The 18,703-nt window shown below is 41.6% G+C and overlaps 1 protein-coding gene across 14 annotated transcripts in view; it reads left to right on the top strand.

Annotated features, from left to right (window-relative positions):
* The first annotated feature begins 3,868 nt into the window (after positions 1-3,868).
* CNKSR2 (connector enhancer of kinase suppressor of Ras 2) overlaps positions 3,869-18,703 on the top strand; it is a 550,079-nt gene continuing 535,244 nt past the window's right edge. For 12 of the 14 annotated variants that reach the window (XM_069761484.1, XM_069761482.1, XM_069761478.1 and 9 more), the window contains exon 1: positions 3,887-4,171. In XM_069761484.1, coding sequence (XP_069617585.1) covers positions 4,108-4,171 — 64 coding nt within the window. In that variant the 5' untranslated portion in view covers positions 3,887-4,107. Of the gene's footprint in view, positions 4,172-18,703 lie in introns of all 14 variants that reach the window. The other 2 variants (XM_069761485.1, XM_069761477.1) reach the window with 1 other exon arrangement.

Genomic DNA, 18,703 nt, shown 5'->3' with positions numbered 1-18,703 from the left:
CATATCCCAACAAGGCTGCGATGTCAGCAAGGAGGTGGAGGAGTCAGGTTTTGGGCCGAAATCATGGGGAAACAGCTGGTAGGGCCCTTTAAGGTTCCTGAAGGTGTGAAAATGACCTCTGCAAAGTATATAGAGTTTCTGACTGATAACTTTCTTCCATGGTATAAAAAGCAGAAACGTGCCTTCGGGAGCAAAATCATCTTCATGCATGACAATGCACCATCTCATGCTGCAAAGAATACCTCTGAGTCCTTGGCTGCTATGGGCATAAATGGAGATAAACTCATGGGGCGGCCACCATCTTCCCCTGACCTCAACCCTATAGAAAACCTTTGGAGTATCATCAAGCAAAAGATCTATGAAGGTGGGAGGCAGTTCACATCAAAACAGCAGCTCTGGGAGGCTATTCTGACTTCATGCAAAGAAATACAAGCAGAAACTCTCCAAAAACTCACAGGTTTAATGGATGCAAGAATTGTGAAGGTGATATTATAGATGGGTTCCTATGTTAACATGTAACTTGGCCTGTTAGGATGTTTTGGAGTTAAATAGCTTTTTTGTTCAGTGAATGTGACCTCCTAATGCTGCAAATTCCACAAATGTTTAGAAATTCTATTGTGCCTAATAATTTGGAACAGTGCATGTTGAGTTTTTATTCATTTTGAAGATTATACTGTTATCATTGGGAGGTTTCTTCAATAAAATTCGATGTATACTCTAACGGGTGATGACTTTTATTAGACTGACTGTCATTTGCACCGACCATTTAGGAAAATCCGAGAAAAATATCATTTGCATAATGATTTTGAACATGGTGTAAAAAAATAATCTAATTTTCTACTGACTAAATAAATAGCATATCTTTATCTAGCAGTTGTGCGACTGGCGCAATCCGTGCAAAGATAAACAAATGTCACAATTTACCAGTGGCAATAATTTTCCTTAGTCTGCTGTTGGAAATCGATTTAAAAAAATACAAATTTTCTATTGGTTAAATAAATAGCTTATCATTATCTAGAAGTTGTGCGACTTGTGCAAAGCCTGCTGAGATATGCAAACGTGACTATTTACCTGTAATTTTCATGAGTCTGCTGTTGCCATGTGTAGTAAAGCTGATATCTGAAAAAAAATAGCCACACGTTGCTAGACACAGGGAATTTGTGCATAACACCTCTGTGGAGGTACTAGTGAGAAATAAAGCCAGGAATTTATTTTTTAATAATGCACTCAATATATGAAAGGGTGACATTAACCTCTTTCTAACATCGGATGTAATGATACGTCCATGTGACCTGGGCCTATTTGACTATGGATGGATCATTAAGTCATATCTTTTATGTGACACTGCGACCGTAGTCGCGGTAATCACATTAAAGTTCTGGCGCCATCTTACCTTTGGGTAGATGGTGCCATCATCCTGGGGGTGTCGCTGCCGTCATCCCGCAACCACGATTGCTGTGATTGGCTGTTCAATTCTGAACAACCAATCGCAGCATTTCTCAGTGTTTCAGCCAATCAGATTGCCTGAAACACTGATGTCACAGCCTAGGATCTGTGCTCCATGAGCACCGATCCTAGACTGGTGACTGGCAATGCCAGGCATCACCAGATCCGACTCTGATTGACGCGATCACTGAGTACATGGATCGTGCCAATCGCAGGGCACAGCTGTGGTGTGACCGCGCTGTGCCCTGCCTGTGACCTGCTTAGGATCGGAGCTCTAAGAGCACGATCCTAGGCTGGTGCCTAGCAATGCCAGGCATGGCCTGGACCCGCTGATTGGTGCGATTGACGATTAGATCGATTGCGCCACTCACAGGGCACAGCCTCGGTGTGACCGCTCTGTGATCTGGCTGTGCCCTGCATGTGACCTGCCTAGTATTGGAGCCGATCCTAGGCTATTGCCTGGCAACACCAGGGTCACCAGGGCCGGCTCTGATTGGTGCAATCGATGTCATCATACAGTATATTGCACCAATGACAGGGCACAGCAGCGGTATGATCGCTCTGTGTCCTGTCTGTGACTAAGCTGCAGTTCCTCACACTAGCTGATGATTTCTGCAGAGCGGTCACGCTACAGGGTCTGCTGCTGTGCTGGTCCTTGTGGTGCCACAGAAGCCTGTGACACCACAATCCCTTCTGAAGAAAGAAGAGCAAAGAACAGAATAGAAAGAAGACAAGACAGAATAAAGAAGAGACTCTAAGTGTTTTGATCCCTGATCGCTGCCCGATCTCTCTTCATCCACCCCAATTCCCCATCCCCCCTTTCTACTTCCCTTTCCCCCTCTTTTTACCCCCTCCACCCCCCTTTGCGCTGCCTCAGTGTGCACATTTAGCAGCCGCCAAGCGTTAATTGGTGACACAGTTCACCGATCAACACTCTTGCTAGCTGTTTTCCATTTTTCTTTTTCACCCCCTTGCGCCACCCCCGTGCGCACATCCAGCAGCCACCGAGCTTTTATTAGTGACGCAGTTCACTCATCAAAGCTTGTGCATGCTGTCTTCCAATTTTCTTTTTCACCCCCCCTGTGCCACCCCATGTGTACATCCACCAGTGGCTGAGCTTTGATTAGTGATGCAGTTCACTCATTAGAGCTCATGCCTGCTGTTTTCCACTTTTCTTTTTCACCCCCTTGCGCCACCCCCATGTGTACATCCAGCAGCCGCCAAGCTTTGATTAGTAATGCAATTCACTCATCAGAGCTCCTGTGTTGTTTTAGACACTTTTCTTTTTCGCCACCTCCGTGCGCACATCCAGCAGCCCCCGAGCTTTGAGTAGTGACGCAGTTCACTCATCAGAGCTCGTGTCTGCTGTTTTACACTTTTCTTTCTCACCCCCCCTTGCGCCATCTCCGTGTGCACATCCATCAGCCACCGAGCTTTGATAAGTGACGCAGTTCACTCATCAGAGCTTGTGTTATTGTTAATGTGTGATTGGTGAGGACATGGTGCAAAAGTAGAGTTTTTCCAAGAGAGGGCGGTGGGACTGTGGAAGGTTTGAAGGTGGAGGCGGAGCTGTGGTGGAACTGTGGATAAAGTAAAATATGATTTTTTCTTTTGTCACTGAACATTATCAGCATGCACAAGAGAGAAATCTAGCACGACAAAAAGCACAAGAAAAAACAAGCAAACTTGCGTTTTTTCTGCAGCTTCTTTACTGCCAAGAGAGCAGAAAAAAAGCAGCACATGTGAACATAACCCTATGGTGTGCGGACAGTAGATGTGCAGGAGCCACCTGTATTTTCAGGTCGATGCTCCTCTATAACGTGGATAATGGCGAACAGGTAGGTACATACAGATGTATTATGGTCCGCTAGAGTCAATTACACCAGTGAGATCCAGGCACCCTAGTCCGACCTTTTATGCTCATGTAAACTTGACCTTACAGTGATTTTTTTTGGGGACAAGAGATTAAAAGTCAGGTGTACTACTCCCAAGAACCTCACAATTTCTTATTTATTGTGGTTGTCTATATGTCTGTGTGATGGATGTAGTTTATTTGGCCAGGGTCTGCATTTAGCAAGTCAATGTGTCCTTCTCATACAGGCAGCGTGTTATACTATCTGATTTTTCCATTTAAAAAAAAAACCATGGCATCATCACCTCAATCTGGATTGCATCAGAATACATTGCATTGGGTATATACAGCTCCCCTGGATTTAGGAATCTCCATGTATCAATTTATTGCTTTTTTTTTTTTTTTTGCTGTTGTGCTTACTAAGTATAAACTGCTATAAGGTGCATTACAGAAGGCAGTGCTGCATCCCAGGCTCAGGAAAGTAGAAGTGTTTGTGGTGTAGGAATGTGTGCTGTGTGTGTGACTGTGGGTGGAGGGATGATGTCATGATGGGAGGTGGGGAAGATCAGTGGGAGAAGCTGACTGAACAGAGAGCCTGGCTTGCACTGAGTGAATGGTGTGAAGCAGCAGCCTTGTGCACAGAGGAGCAGCCTGACAACTGATGCTGCTGCTTATGGAAGCCTGGACTGAGCAGCATTGCTGACATCCACACAGCTTCCCCTCCTTCAAAGCCTGCTCTGGAAGCCAGGAGGACTGACAAGCCTAGGGTTGTAGCTGTTCATCACTGTGGGCAACTGGCAAAGTTCAGCATGGCATTAATAATGGAACCTGTGAGCAAATGGTCTCCCAGTCAGGTAGTGGATTGGATGAAAGGTAATGTCATTGAATTAACTCTTGAAAACCTTTGGATGAATGTCATGTCTTTTCTGAGGTTGTATGTGACTTGCATTCCCTACTCATGGGGGACTTGTTTCACCAGGCTGAGGAGCAGAGGTCTCCAAGTGTTGAGATGCCACCTTGCTTCTTCTCACACAGGTGCCAGTTAGGAGTCAGCAGCATCTGACTTCTTCATATCTCCAACCACATGTCAGTTTGGCAAGTTCTCCAGCAGATGAAGGTGTAGGAAATAGATGTATGGTTGGTTCTACCACTGCTGGATGAGGACCAGAAGAATGCTACCTGGGACCAGTGTGGTCACCTGGCATATCACACATCACCTTTTAAATGTTTTCTTGACCTTTTAAGATTAATAGAAACTCAATATTCACCTATAAAATAGATGTGTACACATTTTAATTAATTTATAACTTAGCCTACTAAATAGGTCAGAAGCAATTACATTTCTGGTCATATTTATCTCTTTCTAGAAGACAAGACTTAGGTTAACACCAACTAATTGCCTAATTAAGGCTGATGGGAAGTAAAGATTGCTTTCCAGATCCACTTGTCCTCTTTTAGTGTTTGGATGAGCTGTGAATCCTGGTGGGATTTTTCAGAACAAAATGCAAAATTGGGGCATGGAAATGGTGCCAAATCTACTATAGAAAACCTCTTGTCTTGGAGAAGAAGGGGATCTTGTGGATGGATGGATGGATCTAGTGCAGGGTTGTACTGCCAACAGACATTGATTAATGATGACCCTTCACAATTATTGTGTAGGGGACCAGAGTATTAACCCTTCATCTGCTACTGGCTTTCTGTGCCGGGTTCTTTAAAGTAAGGATAGTTTATGGTGTATTCTTATGTGATCATTATGGCTTGATCCTGTAGGATCTGGCTTCATATCTCTAGCTAAGCCATGGCATAACCTGCCACTGTAGTGACACCTAGCTTGTACTAATGGTCTATGGCAAGCTAGGTGTGATGTTTGTGCTCATTTGCTATTTGGACATTGTAGGCTATTCAGTCTGTGCACTCTTCACTTCATAATAATTTACCACATTCTCTTATTAAAATGAAATTTACTTCATTATGATCAGCCTTGTGTTTCACAGTCTTTCATTTTTCACATCCACCTACATGATTTCAGTGCCCACATACAGCTTTCTGATCCAGGATAATTTATATATTTGTTTCCATTTTTTTTTAATGGTGCTAACAGCGCTATACAGAGATTGAAATTACTCATTCATTCACTAGTCTATCAGTAATAATGTTAAATACAACGTGGGCACAAATTTTATAAAAAAAAAACAAACAAAAAACAACAACATAACAATAAACCTATATAGAAAAAAACATTAGAAACCCTCTCAAACACAGAACATACAATCATCATGCTTATTTTACTGGCTGGATTGAAGCCTATGACACCAGCACTGAAAGGCAACCAAGCAATCAGCTGAAGGGCTCCATACACACATCCCTGTTTCACAGATCATGATGCAATGACCATCCAGGAATCTCCCAACCAGAACTCAGTAACCTCCTATATGCCTTTAAAGCAATCTTCACACGTTCAGTATCTGTAAGCCAAAACCAGGAGAGGAACAATCTGAGGAAAACTATAATAGAAACACGTCACCACTTCTGGATTTATCACCCACTCCCGGTTCTGGCTTACAAATACTGAGGTAAAACACTGAACGTGGCCTAAGGCTGCTGTCACACTATCAGCATTTGGTCAGTATTTTACATCAGTATTTGTAAGCCAAAACCAGGAGTGGGTGATAAATACAGAAGTGGTGACGTGTTTCTATTATACTTTTCCTCTAATTGTTCCACTCCTGGTTTTGGCTACAAATACTGAGGTAAAATACTGACCGAATACTGCTAGTGTGACGGCAGCCTTATGCTGTTGAGTTCAGGTCCCAAGACAAGCTGATGGTCCAGATAACCAAGTCAGTGTGTGAATTGTGTTTCATTGATGTCTCAATCATAAAAAATTTTCTCTCTAAATCTGCATCGAACACTGTGAATATACATTTGTACTAGTGAAAATCCGCAACATAAATTGTCATGTTAAGTTCCGCTGCAGATTGTATTCCGACACTGTGTGAATTAGACTTGATCAAATCCCTTCCACTTTCCAGCTACTGGTAAATGCAAAGTATTTGTCAAATGCAAATCCAAGTGGGAAATATGCCGCATATCTGCTTAGTGTGACCATGCTCTAACAGAATATTCACACTTTTTAATATGGATTTTTATGTTGATCTGCTTGAAAATCCACACCCAAAAAGTGTGTTACGAACAAACTTTAAGAATGTATTAGTTCTGTGTTCAGAAGGTTGGAGCTAATGCAGCTGTGAATAAGATCTTCATTTTACATCTATGTTGATAGAACTACTTCATCTCTCTGCTTTGCTGCGTATTATATCAGTGTCCATATTCACCTGGCTATATTGACAACTTTTGGGGTCTTGCAAACAGCCAATATTTATTTATATATTTACTGCAGGGTATTTGCCTATTTTTTTTTTTTTTTATCTTGGCACTCGAATGACAAAAAAATAATCTGTTGTTTTCACAGATAAAATATCACAGGAATGAGTGTTCTGGGGCGATGTTCAACTCTTTTTTTTTTTTTTTTTTTTTTTTCTTCTGCCAGTCTGATTTTTCAGGACTAGAGAAAGTGGAGATTTTTTTTTTCTTTCACGTCCGAGAAAAACTGATGCTACTCTGGGCAAAATATTCGGACTGTTTTTCTTGGATGTGCAGGAATCGTACAGTACAGTATTTCTGCACCTATTAAGTAAATTAGGTCACTTGCGTTTGAGTGTGTGTTTTTTTTTTTTTCGTTCTTAAATTTTATCACATTTTAGACTAGGCCTTATTTGTCCATTTTGGTATGTTATGTTTTTTGCATTTCCTTGTATTTGGTTTTCACAAAACTTTGAGACAATCATGTGCGTGAAAAAAAGAGGTGGGCATGAGATTTCTATAAATCCCTTCCACTTTGCTCGAGCTGTAAGATGCTACATTTTTGATGCAGTGAAAGTACAGTGTCAAAAACTCATTGTCTGCACAAAGCCTAAGTAAATGTAATATTCCAACATAGAACTGTATTACATGTTTACTGCATTTGTTTTTATAATACATGAGAATATATGAAAGTACACAACGCACAGACTTGTATGATTATCATACATATAGTAAAAGGGTTGCCTAACTTACAAAAAGTTAACCTGCAAATTGTCTCCTCAGAGAGGAAGTGGACTAGAACTCTAGTGCCACCTAATGGAAGTAGCCATCCTAACAGTCAATAGCGACCCTCTAATGAGCCTTGTCACATGACTTAGGATAAAAGCCAAAATCTCAATTTGCAGACAGTGTTTCGGGGTACTGCCCCTTGTCAAGCAAAATTTGAGATCTGACGATCGAGTTTGGCTAGGTGAGAGGTGTCTGACTGGGATCCAATGGGTAACGTTTCTCCTCACCTTGGTAGTCAGGCATTACATGTCACTCTCCGCAAGAAGAAACGTTACCCCTTGGGAAAACGTTAATTTAACACTCAAATAGTGTCAGTCCATTAGACGGAACTGAATCTTGATTTGGTGGACCTGCGTGTCCATTTATGACACTGGCATCCAACTGATTTAATAGGCTTTGTGTTATGGTTTGTTTCTCCAGAGGTGTCAGCCATTGCCTTGTTCCGAATGTGGCTCAATGCTTGCAGTATGCCTAAGGGTACCGTCACACAGTGGCATTTTGATCGCTACGACGGCACGATTCGTGACGTTCCAGCGATATACTTACGATCTCGCTGTGTCTGACACGCTACTACGATCGGGGACCCCGCTGAGAATCGTACGTCGTAGCAGATCGTTTGAAACTTTCTTTCGTCGTCAAGTGTCCCGCTGTGGCGGCATGATCGCATCGTGTACCAAAGGTGTGCACGTTATTGTATACGTTGTGCACATAGTAACCAACGGCTTCTACATCGCACATACGTCATGAAATTATCGCTCCAGCATCGTGCATTGCGAAGTGTGACCGCAGTCTACGACGCTGGAGTGATAATGGTGCGCTGCTGGAGCGTCACGGATCGTGCCATCGTAGCGACCAAAGTGCCACTGTGAGACGGCACCCTTACCCTTCTAGTGGTCAGCTTGTCGTCACATGAAAGTGTCAGATTGCATAAAAGTTATTGAGAACCTCAACTGCAGAAATGCCACACACTTGTTGAACCACCGGTATGATGCACCTGCATTAATTTTTATGGGTTGTCTCTCAATGACGCTAATGTGTAAACAATCACATGACATTCAACCCCAATGGTTGATTATCTGCCGCTTACGGAGGGAAGAAAGGTTTATCCATGACACTTTGTTTGTCACTGGGTGAAACCTTTACTGGGTAGAATTATCATATGCTGTGGCCTTGATACACCACAGCAAAACACCTCCAGAGAGACATCCAACTATGACTTTCACGTGTCCCTTTTGATCATTATGGCCATGTCCATCATATGGTGAAATGGTTCTACTTCAAGCTTTAGCTCAGAATCAATGCTTGGCAAGCAAAGGAACTTTGCATCTATTTTCTCTCTATTTTATATAAAGAAACTAAAATATGGGGTACTTGACACGCTAATTCTGTACAAGGCAATGAGTAAGGTAATGACACCCATTAATTAACATTGATACGTCATGTTTACTCATTCTGCCTAGATCCTACAAGGATAGTTGACATTTTTAGCAATTTACACATTACTAGAGATGAGCGAATTTGATCGGGTCAAGGCTTAATCGGCAAGCTAGAGCGCTTACCGAATAAGCTGCAGAGGGAACCCAGATACCTGAAGAGCAGCGGCTGATCAGTTGTTCGGCTCCATAGCTGCATGTGTCCTGGCTGTGTTACTGTCACAGCACACACATAGAGGGCCCAACGCACAGGCTGTCCATTCCTGTGTTGTGACTGTGACAAAGCCGCGACACATGCAGCTGCGGAGCCGAACAGCTGATCAGCCGGTGCTCTCCACGTATGGGGGCTCCCTCTGCAGCTTATTCGGTAAGCGCTATAGCTTGCCGAATAAGCAGGGACTTAATCAAATCGCTTATCTCTACCCATTACCCAATGTCTAGGACAACAATATAAGAAGAGGATCCTCAGTATATTAATGAAATGCATCAACTATAAATGACTGTATGATTTATATAATGGCATCTTGTGTTTTGTGTCTTTGGGTAGGTGGGAGTTGCAATACTTGCTTATGCTGGTTTCTCACTATATGGGCTTTTCTTCTTTTGCCTTTTCACTGAATAGAAAATTGCAGCTGCACCCCCTTCCTCCGTAGTTGTTCTACTCTGGATAGATTGCTTTGGTAACATCATAGTTAATTATGACTGATTAGCTGGGGAGCACCACCGATATGGGTAAGAGAGATGAGCGGAGCAATATGCGCAGGATTGAGCTCAAGATGAATTTCCTGAAATTCATGGTACCACACAAATTCGTGCTTTTTTGAGATTTGATACGTTAAAAAAATATAAATTATACTCTGTGGTGGGCGATATCTGAGCTATCACAGATCAGCAGTTCCCAGTACAGCACAGTTTGTATGGCAAGTCACTGAGTAATGCCACATTCACATGTTCAGTATTTGGTCAGTATTTTACATCAGTATTTGTAAGCCAAAACCAGGAGTGGGTGATAAATCCAGAAGTCGTGCATATGTTTCTATTATACTTTTCCTCTGATTGTTCCACTCCTGATTTTTGGCTTACAGATACTGAGGTAAATTACTGAACATGGTCTAAGTCTCTCTCTCCTGTAGTGTGTAAGTTATTATGGTCAACGCCGATTTCTCACATTGAAATTTGCGCAAATCAAATTTTTAAAGGTAAAATTGGGCAAATTTGATTGTCTGAAGATCCGCATATCTCTAATGGCTACACTTTGACATGCTTGACATGGCCAAAGCAGTGTGTAAAGCTTAGATGCAGAATAGAAATTATTCTGGTCTCCAAACTATTCCTTTTTGTCTTTTTGTGCCAAATGTTTGCACTACTCTTGAATACCAATAAAATAACCAAGAAAGTATAATACTCATTTTTTGCATAGTTTACTTTGCTACAAGCCTCTAGGCAATCGCCTGCTAGGAAGTGAGGCAAAAGATGTTCCAGCTCACATAGTGCTGGAAGAAAGCCTTTAAAGAGTAACAAGAGTTGAAGTTACGGGGTAGAAGAATCCAGACATATTGGGGTATGTGCACACAGTGTCTTTTCCAGGCAAATTCCGCTTGAAAAACTGCTAAAAAAAAAAAAAGCCATCAAGAATGAACATAATGAAAAAGCTACTGGCAGTGCATACGTACAGTCTTCTGGAGCTCGTTTTAACTACTTCAGGCTTTGAAATCTGTGAAGTGTCTATAAAGAGAAGTAACTTTCTCATTCTTCAGGAGGCTTCTGTTCGCAATCTTCTCACTATTTATACAGTTATATGAAAAACTTTGGGCACCTATATTAATCTTAAGCTTAATGTTTTATAAAAATTGTTTTTTTTTGCAACAGCTATTTCAGTTTCATATATCTAATAACTGTTGGACACAGTAATGTTTCTGCCTTGAAATGAGGTTTATTGTACTAACAGAAAATGTGCAATCTGCATTCAAACAAAATTTGACAGGTGCATAAGTATGGGCACCCTTATCATTTTCTTGTTTTAAATACTCTTACCTACTTTTTACTGATTTACTAAAGCACTTTTTTTGGTTTTCTAACCTCATTGAGCTTTGAACTTCATAGCCAGGTGTATGCAATCATGAGAAAAGCTACTTAACGTGGCCACTTGCAAGTTGTTCTTTTGTTTGAATCTCCTCTGAAGAGTGGCATCATGGGCTCCTCAAAACAACTGTCTAATGATCTGAAAACAAAGATTATTCAACATAGTTGTTCAGGGGAAGGATACAAAAAGCTGTCTCAGAGATTTAACCTGTCAATTTCCACTGTGGGGAACATAGTAAGGAAATGGAAGAACACAGGTACAGTTCTTGTTAAGGCCAGAAGTGGCAGGCCAAGAAAAACATCAGAAGGGCAGAGAAGAAGAATGGTGAGATCAGTCAAGGACAATCCTCAGACCACCTCCAGAGAGCTGCAGCATCAACTTGCTGCAGATGGTGTCACTGTGCATTGGTCAACTATACAACGCACTTTGCACAAGGAGAAGCTGTATGGGAGAGTGATGCGAAAGAAGCTGTTTCTGCAAGCACACAACAAACAGAGTCGGCTGAGGTATGCAAAAGCACATTTGGAGAAGTCAATTTCTTTTTGGAAGAAGGTCCTGCGGACTGATGAAACCAAGATTGTTGTTTGGTCATACAAAAAGGCGTTATGCATGGTGGCCAAAAAAAACACAGCATTCCAAGAAAAACACTTGCTTCCCACACTAAAATTTGATGGAGGTTCCATCATGCTTTGGGGCTGTGTGGGAATCTTGTTAAAGTTGAGGGATGCATGGATAATGTTCATGAATCAGTGACAAAGTTGAAGTTACGCAGGGGATTGATCTTTCAGCAAGACAATGATCCAAAACACCGCTCCAAATCTACTCAGGCATTCATGCAGAGGAACAATTACACTGTTCTGGAATTGCCATCCCAGTCCCCAGACCTGAATATCATTGAACATTTGTGGGATCATTTGAAGAGGGCTGTCCATGCTCGACGACCATCAAACTTAACTGAACTGGAATTGTTTTGTAAAGAGGAATGGTCGAAAATACCTTCATCCAGGATCCAGGAACTCATTAAAAGCTACAGGAAGCGACTAGAGGCTGTTATTTTTGCAAAAGGAGGATCTACTAAATATTAATGTCACTTTTCTGGTGGGGTGCCCATACTTATGCACCAGTCAAATTTTGTTTAAATGCAGATTGCACCTTTTCTGTTAGTACAATAAACCTCATTTCAAGGCAGAAACATTACTGTGTCCAACAGTTATTAGATATATGAAACTGAAATAGCTGTTGCAAAAAAAACAATTTTTATACAACATTAAGCTTAAGATTAATAGGGGTGCCCAAACTTTTTCATATAACTGTATATAGTTTCAATGATCAAGACAAGTTGCAGTGGAGCCTTTTTAAAAAAAATTAAAAAAAAACGAATTAAAAGATGCCAGCGCTCCAGAAAATGACTGACAAGGTTCTCCTAAAGCATTTTCCCTTGTAAACATTGGTGGGATGAACTTTTTCGTGAATCAGGACCGTCTGACTCCAGCACGTCCCCTTCACAATCTGGCTCAGAGGTTTTTTTGAGAAATCTTTTGAAGGAGTTATACTCTGAAGCTTGAAAAGCTCTTATTCATTTCTATTGTAAAATGACTTTCTGCCAATACTGTATGTTCCAACTTTTGAGCACTTTTCTTCCACTTCATGTTTTGAAAAATACCTATTTGGAGAAAAGTGCTTGTCACTTTTTTCAAAAATCTCCTGATGGCCACAAGCCAAACTAGTCACTGTCACAATTAAAAGGCTGCAAGAAAGTGCTCCAGGAAAAAAAAACTCGACAAAAACTATTGAAAAACTCTTTTAAAAACTCCCTAAAGAAGGAGCGTTCCCTGAAGCAGTTCCTATAAAAAGTTTGACATATTTTACTGCCCCCAGAAAAACTCCTTATGAGTATAATTTAATGTGAACACATCTCAAGGTTTTTGGAATACAAACTCTCCAACTCCGCAATCAAAACTCCTGTTTTTTTGTTTGGATGTTTATTTTTATTAAGACTTTGCTTCAAAAAGTCCTGAAAAATTAGTGTGAACATACCCTTTGGGCTTATTTAAATGACATTGATTTTTGCTTGTATTCCAAAAAACTGACCACATGTCATCTAACATAGTAACATAGTTAGTAAGGCCGAAAAAAGACATTTGTCCATCCAGTTCAGCCTATCTGTGTTTTTGTTCAGATTTTCATCAGTTTGCTTAGTGTGTCAGTTTTTTTACCATCAGTTTCATTAGTTTTTCTGTAATGCAAAAGAAAAAAATTCTGTAAGTTGTTTAAGCTTCACCTATCAAATATACAGTGACTACCTTTTTCCGCTGACCCATAGTCTTCTGTGGGCAAGTTTGATCTGTGACTTAACCCCTTCATGACCTTGGGATTTTTCGTTTTTCCGTGTTCGTTTTTCACTCCCCTCCTTCCCAGAGCCATAACTTTTTTATTTTTCCGTCAATTTGGCCATGTGGGGGCTTATTTTTTGCGGGACGAGTTGTACTTTCGAAAGACATCATTGGTTTTAGCATGTCGTGTACTAGAAAATGTGAAAAAAATTCCAAGTGCGGTGAAATTGCAAAAAAAGTGCAGTCCCACACTTGTTTTTTGTTTGGCTTTTTTGCTAGGTTCACTAAATGCTAAAACTGACTTGACATTATGATTCTCCAGGTCAGTACGAGTTCATAGACACCTAACATGACTAGGCTATTTTTTTTTCTAAGTGGTGAAAAAAAATTCCAAACTTTGCTAAAAAAAAAAAATTTGCGCCATTTTCCGATACTCGTAGCGTCTCCATTTTTCATGATCTGGGGGTCGGTTGAGGGCTTATTTTTTGCGTGCCGAGATGATGTTTTTAACCCCTATACCCCCAAGGGTGGTTTGCACGTTAATGACCAGGCCAATTTTTACAATTCTGACCACTGTCCCTTTATGAGGTTATAACTCCGAAACGCTTCAACGGATCCTGGTGATTCTGACATTGTTTTCTCGTGACATATTGTACTTCATGATAGTGGTAAAATTTCTTTGATAGTACCTGCGTTTATTTGTGAAAAAAACGGAAATTTGGCGACAATTTTTTGAAAATTTCGCAATTTTCAAACTTTGAATTTTTATGCAATTAAATCACAGAGATATGTCACACAAAATACTTAATAAGTAACATTTCCCACATGTCTCCTTTACATCAGCATAATTTTGGAACCAATTTTTTTTTTTGTTAGGGAGTTATAAGGGTTAAAAGTTGACCAGCAATTTCTCATTTTTACAACACCATTTTTTTTTAGGGACCACGTCTCATTTGAAGTCATTTTGAGGGGTCTATATGATAGAAAATGCCCAAGTGTGACACCATTCTAAAAACTGCACCCCTCAAGGTGCTCAAAACCACATTCAAGAAGTTTATTAACCCTTCAGGTGTTTAATAGGAATTTTTGGAATGTTTAAATAAAAATGAACATTTAACTTTTTTACACAAAAAATTTACTTCAGCTCCAATTTGTTTTATTTTACCAAGGGTAACAGGAGAAATTGGACCCAAAAAGTTGTTGTCCAATTTGTCCTGAGTACGCTGATACCCCATATGTGGCAGTAAACCACTGTTTGGGCGCATGGGAGAGCTCGGAAGGGAAGGAGCGCTATTTGACTTTTCAATGCAAAATTGACAGGAATTGAGATGGGACGCCATGTTGCGTTTGGAGAGCCACTGATGTGCCTAAACATTGAAACCCCCCACAAGTGACACCATTTTGGAAAGTAGACCCCCTAAGGAACTTATCTGGATGTGTGGTGAGCACTTTGACCCACCAAGGGCTTCACAGAAGTTTATAATGCAGAGCCATAAAAATAAAACAAAATTTTTTTCCCACAAAAATTATTTTTTAGCCCCCAGTTTTGTATTTTCCCTAGGGTAACAGGAGAAATTGGACCCCAAAAGTTGTTGTCCAATTTGTCCTGAGTACGCTGATACCCCATATGTGGGGGGGAACCACCGTTTGGGCGCATGGGAGGGTTCGGAAGGGAAGGAGCGCCATTTGGAATGCAGACTTAGATGGAATGGTCTGCAGGCGTCACATTGCGTTTGCAGAGCCCCTAATGTACCTAAACAGTAGAAACCCCCCACAAGTGACACCATTTTGGAAAGTAGACCCCCTAAGGAACTCATCTTGATGTGTTGTGAGAGCTTTGAACCCCCAAGTATTTCACTACAGTTTATAACGCAGAGCCATGCAAATAAAAAATATTTTTTTTTCCACAAAAATTATATTTTAGCCCCCAGTTTTGTATTTTTCCAAGGTTAGCAGGAGAAATTGGACCCTAAATGTTGTTGTCCAATTTGTCCTGAGTACGCTGATACCCGATATGTTGGGGGGAACCACCGTTTGGGCGCATGGGAGGGCTCGGAAGGGAAGGAGCATCATTTGGAATGCAGACTTAGATGGATTGGTCTGCAGGCGTCACATTGCGTTTGCAGAGCCCCTAATGTACCTAAACAGTAGAAACCCCCCACAAGTGACCCCATATTGGAAACTAGACCCCTCAATGAACTTATCTAGATGTGTTGTGAGAACTTTGAACCACCAAGGGTTTCACTACAGTTTATAACGCAGAGCCGTGAAAATAAAAAATCTTTTTGTTTTCCCACAAAAATTATTTTTTAGCCCCCAGTTTTGTATTTTCCCAAGGGTAACAGGAGAAATTGGTCCACAAAAGTTGTTGTCCAATTTGTCCTGAGTACGCTGATACCCCATATGTTGGGGTAAACCCCTGTTTGGGCACACAGGAGAGCTCGGAAGGGAAGGAGCACTGTTTTACTTTTTCAACGCAGAATTGGCTGGAATTGAGATCGGACGCCATGTCGTGTTTGGAGAGCCCCTGATGTGCCGAAACAGTGGAAACCCCCCAATTATAACTGAAACCCTAATCTAAACACACCCCTAACCCTAATTCCAACGGTAACCCTAACCACACCTCTAACCCTGACACACCCCTAACCCTAATCCCAACCCTATTCCCAACTGTAAATGTAATCTAAACCCTAACCCTAACTTTAGCCCCAACCCTAACTGTAGCCCCAACCCTAACCCTAACCCTAGCCCTAACCCTAGCCCTAACCCTAGCCCTAACCCTAACCCTAGCCCTAACCCTAGCCCTAGCCCTAACCCTAGCCCTAACCCTAGCCCTAACCCTAACCCTAGCCCTAACCCTAGCCCTAACCCTAGCCCTAGCCCTAACCCTAGCCCTAACCCTAACCCTAATCCTAGCCCTAACCCTAGCCCTAATGGGAAAATGGAAATAAATACATTTTTTTTTATTTTTCCCTAACTAAGGGGGTGATGAAGGGGGGTTTGATTTACTTTTATAGCGAGTTTCTTAGCGGATTTTTATGATTGGCAGCCGTCACACACTGAAAGACCCTTTTTATTGCAAAAAATATTTTTTGCAATACCACATTTTGAGAGCTATAATTTTTCCATATTTTGGTCCACAGAGTCATGTGAGGTCTTGTTTTTTGCGGGACGAGTTGACGTTTTTATTGAAAACATTTTTGGGCACGTGACATTTTTTTATCGCTTTTTATTCCGATTTTTGTGAGGAAGAATGACCAAAAGCCAGCTATTCATGAATTTCTATTGGGGGAGGCGTTTATACCGTTCCGCGTTTGGTAAAATTGATAAATCAGTTTTATTCTTCGGGTCAGTACGATTACAGCGATACCTCATTTATATCATTTTTTTATGGTTTGGTGCTTTTATACGATAAAAACTATTTTACAGAAAAAATAATTATTTTTGCATCGCTTTATTCTCAGGACTATAACTTTTTTATTTTTTTGCTGATGATGCTGTATGGCGGCTCTTTTTTTGCGGGACAATATGACGCTTTCAGCGGTACCATGGTTATTTATATCTGTCCTTTTGATCGCGTGTTATTCCACTTTTTGTTCGGCGGTATGAAAATAAAGCGTTGTTTTTTGCCTCGTTTTTTTTTTTTTTTCTTACGGTGTTTACTGAAGGGGTTAACTAGTGGGACAGTTTTATAGGTCGGGTCGTTACGGACGCGGCGATACTAAATATGTGTACTTTTATTGGTTTTTTTTTTTTTATTTAGATGAAGAAATGTATTTATGGGAATAATATTTTTTTTTTTTTTTTCATTATTTTGGAATATTTTTTTTTATTTTTTTTACACATTTGGAAAATTTTTTTTTTACTTTTTTACTTTGTCCCAGGGGGGGACATCACAGATCAGTGATCTGACAGTTTGCACAGCACTCTGTCAGATCACTGATCTGACATGCAGCGCTGCAGGCTTCACAGTGCCTGCTCTGAGCAGGCTCTGTGAAGCCACCTCCCTCCCTGCAGGACCCGGATCCGCGGCCATCTTGGATCCGGGGCTCGAGCAGGGAGGGAGGTGAGGAGACCCTCGCAGCAACGCGATCACATCGCGTTGCTGCGGGGGGCTCAGGGAAGCCCGCAGGGAGCCCCCTCCCTGCGCGGTGCTTCCCTGCACCGCCGGCACATCGCGATCATCTTTGATCGCGGTGTGCCAGGGGTTAATGTGCCGGGGGCGGTCCGTGACCGCTCCTGGCACATAGTGCCGGATGTCAGCTGCGATAAGCAGCTGACACCCGGCCGCGATCGGCCGCGCTCCCCCCGTGAGCGCGGCCGATCGGCTATGACGTACTATCCCGTCCAGGGTCAGATAAGCCCAGGGCACCTCGACGGGATAGTACGTCTAAGGTCACAGAGGGGTTAATCATAGCATTTTGGTGCAGATACGTTTTTTTTATCGCCCGTTATTGCATTTTAAAAAAACGTAATTCTGGCATTTCGAATTTTTTCTCTCGCTACGCCGTTTAGCGATCAGGTTAATGCTTTTTTTTAATTGATAGATCGGGCGATTCTGAATGCGGAGATACCAAATATGTGTAGATTTTTTTTTTTTTTTTTTTTTTCATTGATTTATTTTGATTGGGGCAAAAGGGGGGTGATTTAAACTTTTATATATTTTTTTTTGATTTTTTTCACATTTTTTTTAACTTTTTTTTAACTTTTGCCATGCTTCAATAGCCTCCATGGGAGGCTAGAAGCAGGCACAGCATGATCGGCTCTGCTACATAGCAGCGATCTGCTGTTCGCTGCTATGTAGCAGAAAATCAGGTGTGCTGTGAGCGCCGACCACAGGGTGGCGCTCACAGCTACCGGCGATCAGTAACCATAGAGGTCTCAAGGACCTCTATGGTTACAATGTACTAGCATCGCTGTCCCCCGATCATGTGACGGGGGTAGGCGATGCCGTTATTCCCAGCCGGATGCGGTAGTTAAATGCCGCTGTCTGCATTTGACAGCGGCATTTAACTACCGTAGTTAATAGGCGCGGGCAAATCGCGATTCTGCCCGCGCTTATTATGGGCACATGTCAGCTGTTCAAAACAGCTTACATGCCCCGGCTTTGATGCGGGCTCACCGCCGGAGCCCGCATCAAAGTGGGGCTTCTGACCTCGGACGGGATAGTACGTCAGAAAGGGGTTAAAATTGGACATGTCTCTATGATTTTGTGTGGACCACTCGGATATGTGAACATCAACATAGAATATAATAAATATGAATATTATCCATGGAAAACCTGAATAGAACTCATACGGGAAAAACTGACTTCTGAATGAGTCCCTATAGTGGTATGTGCACCAAAAGCAGTTTTATTGTGGGGGAAGAACTTGATTTTCTGCAGGTTTTATGAGAAAGGTCA

The sequence above is a fragment of the Ranitomeya imitator genome, chromosome 3, assembly GCF_032444005.1.
Source record: "Ranitomeya imitator isolate aRanImi1 chromosome 3, aRanImi1.pri, whole genome shotgun sequence".
Classification (NCBI taxonomy): domain Eukaryota; kingdom Metazoa; phylum Chordata; class Amphibia; order Anura; family Dendrobatidae; genus Ranitomeya; species Ranitomeya imitator.
The sequence above is the reverse complement of the archived record's forward strand: the minus strand, read 5'-3'. Positions and strand labels throughout refer to the sequence as shown.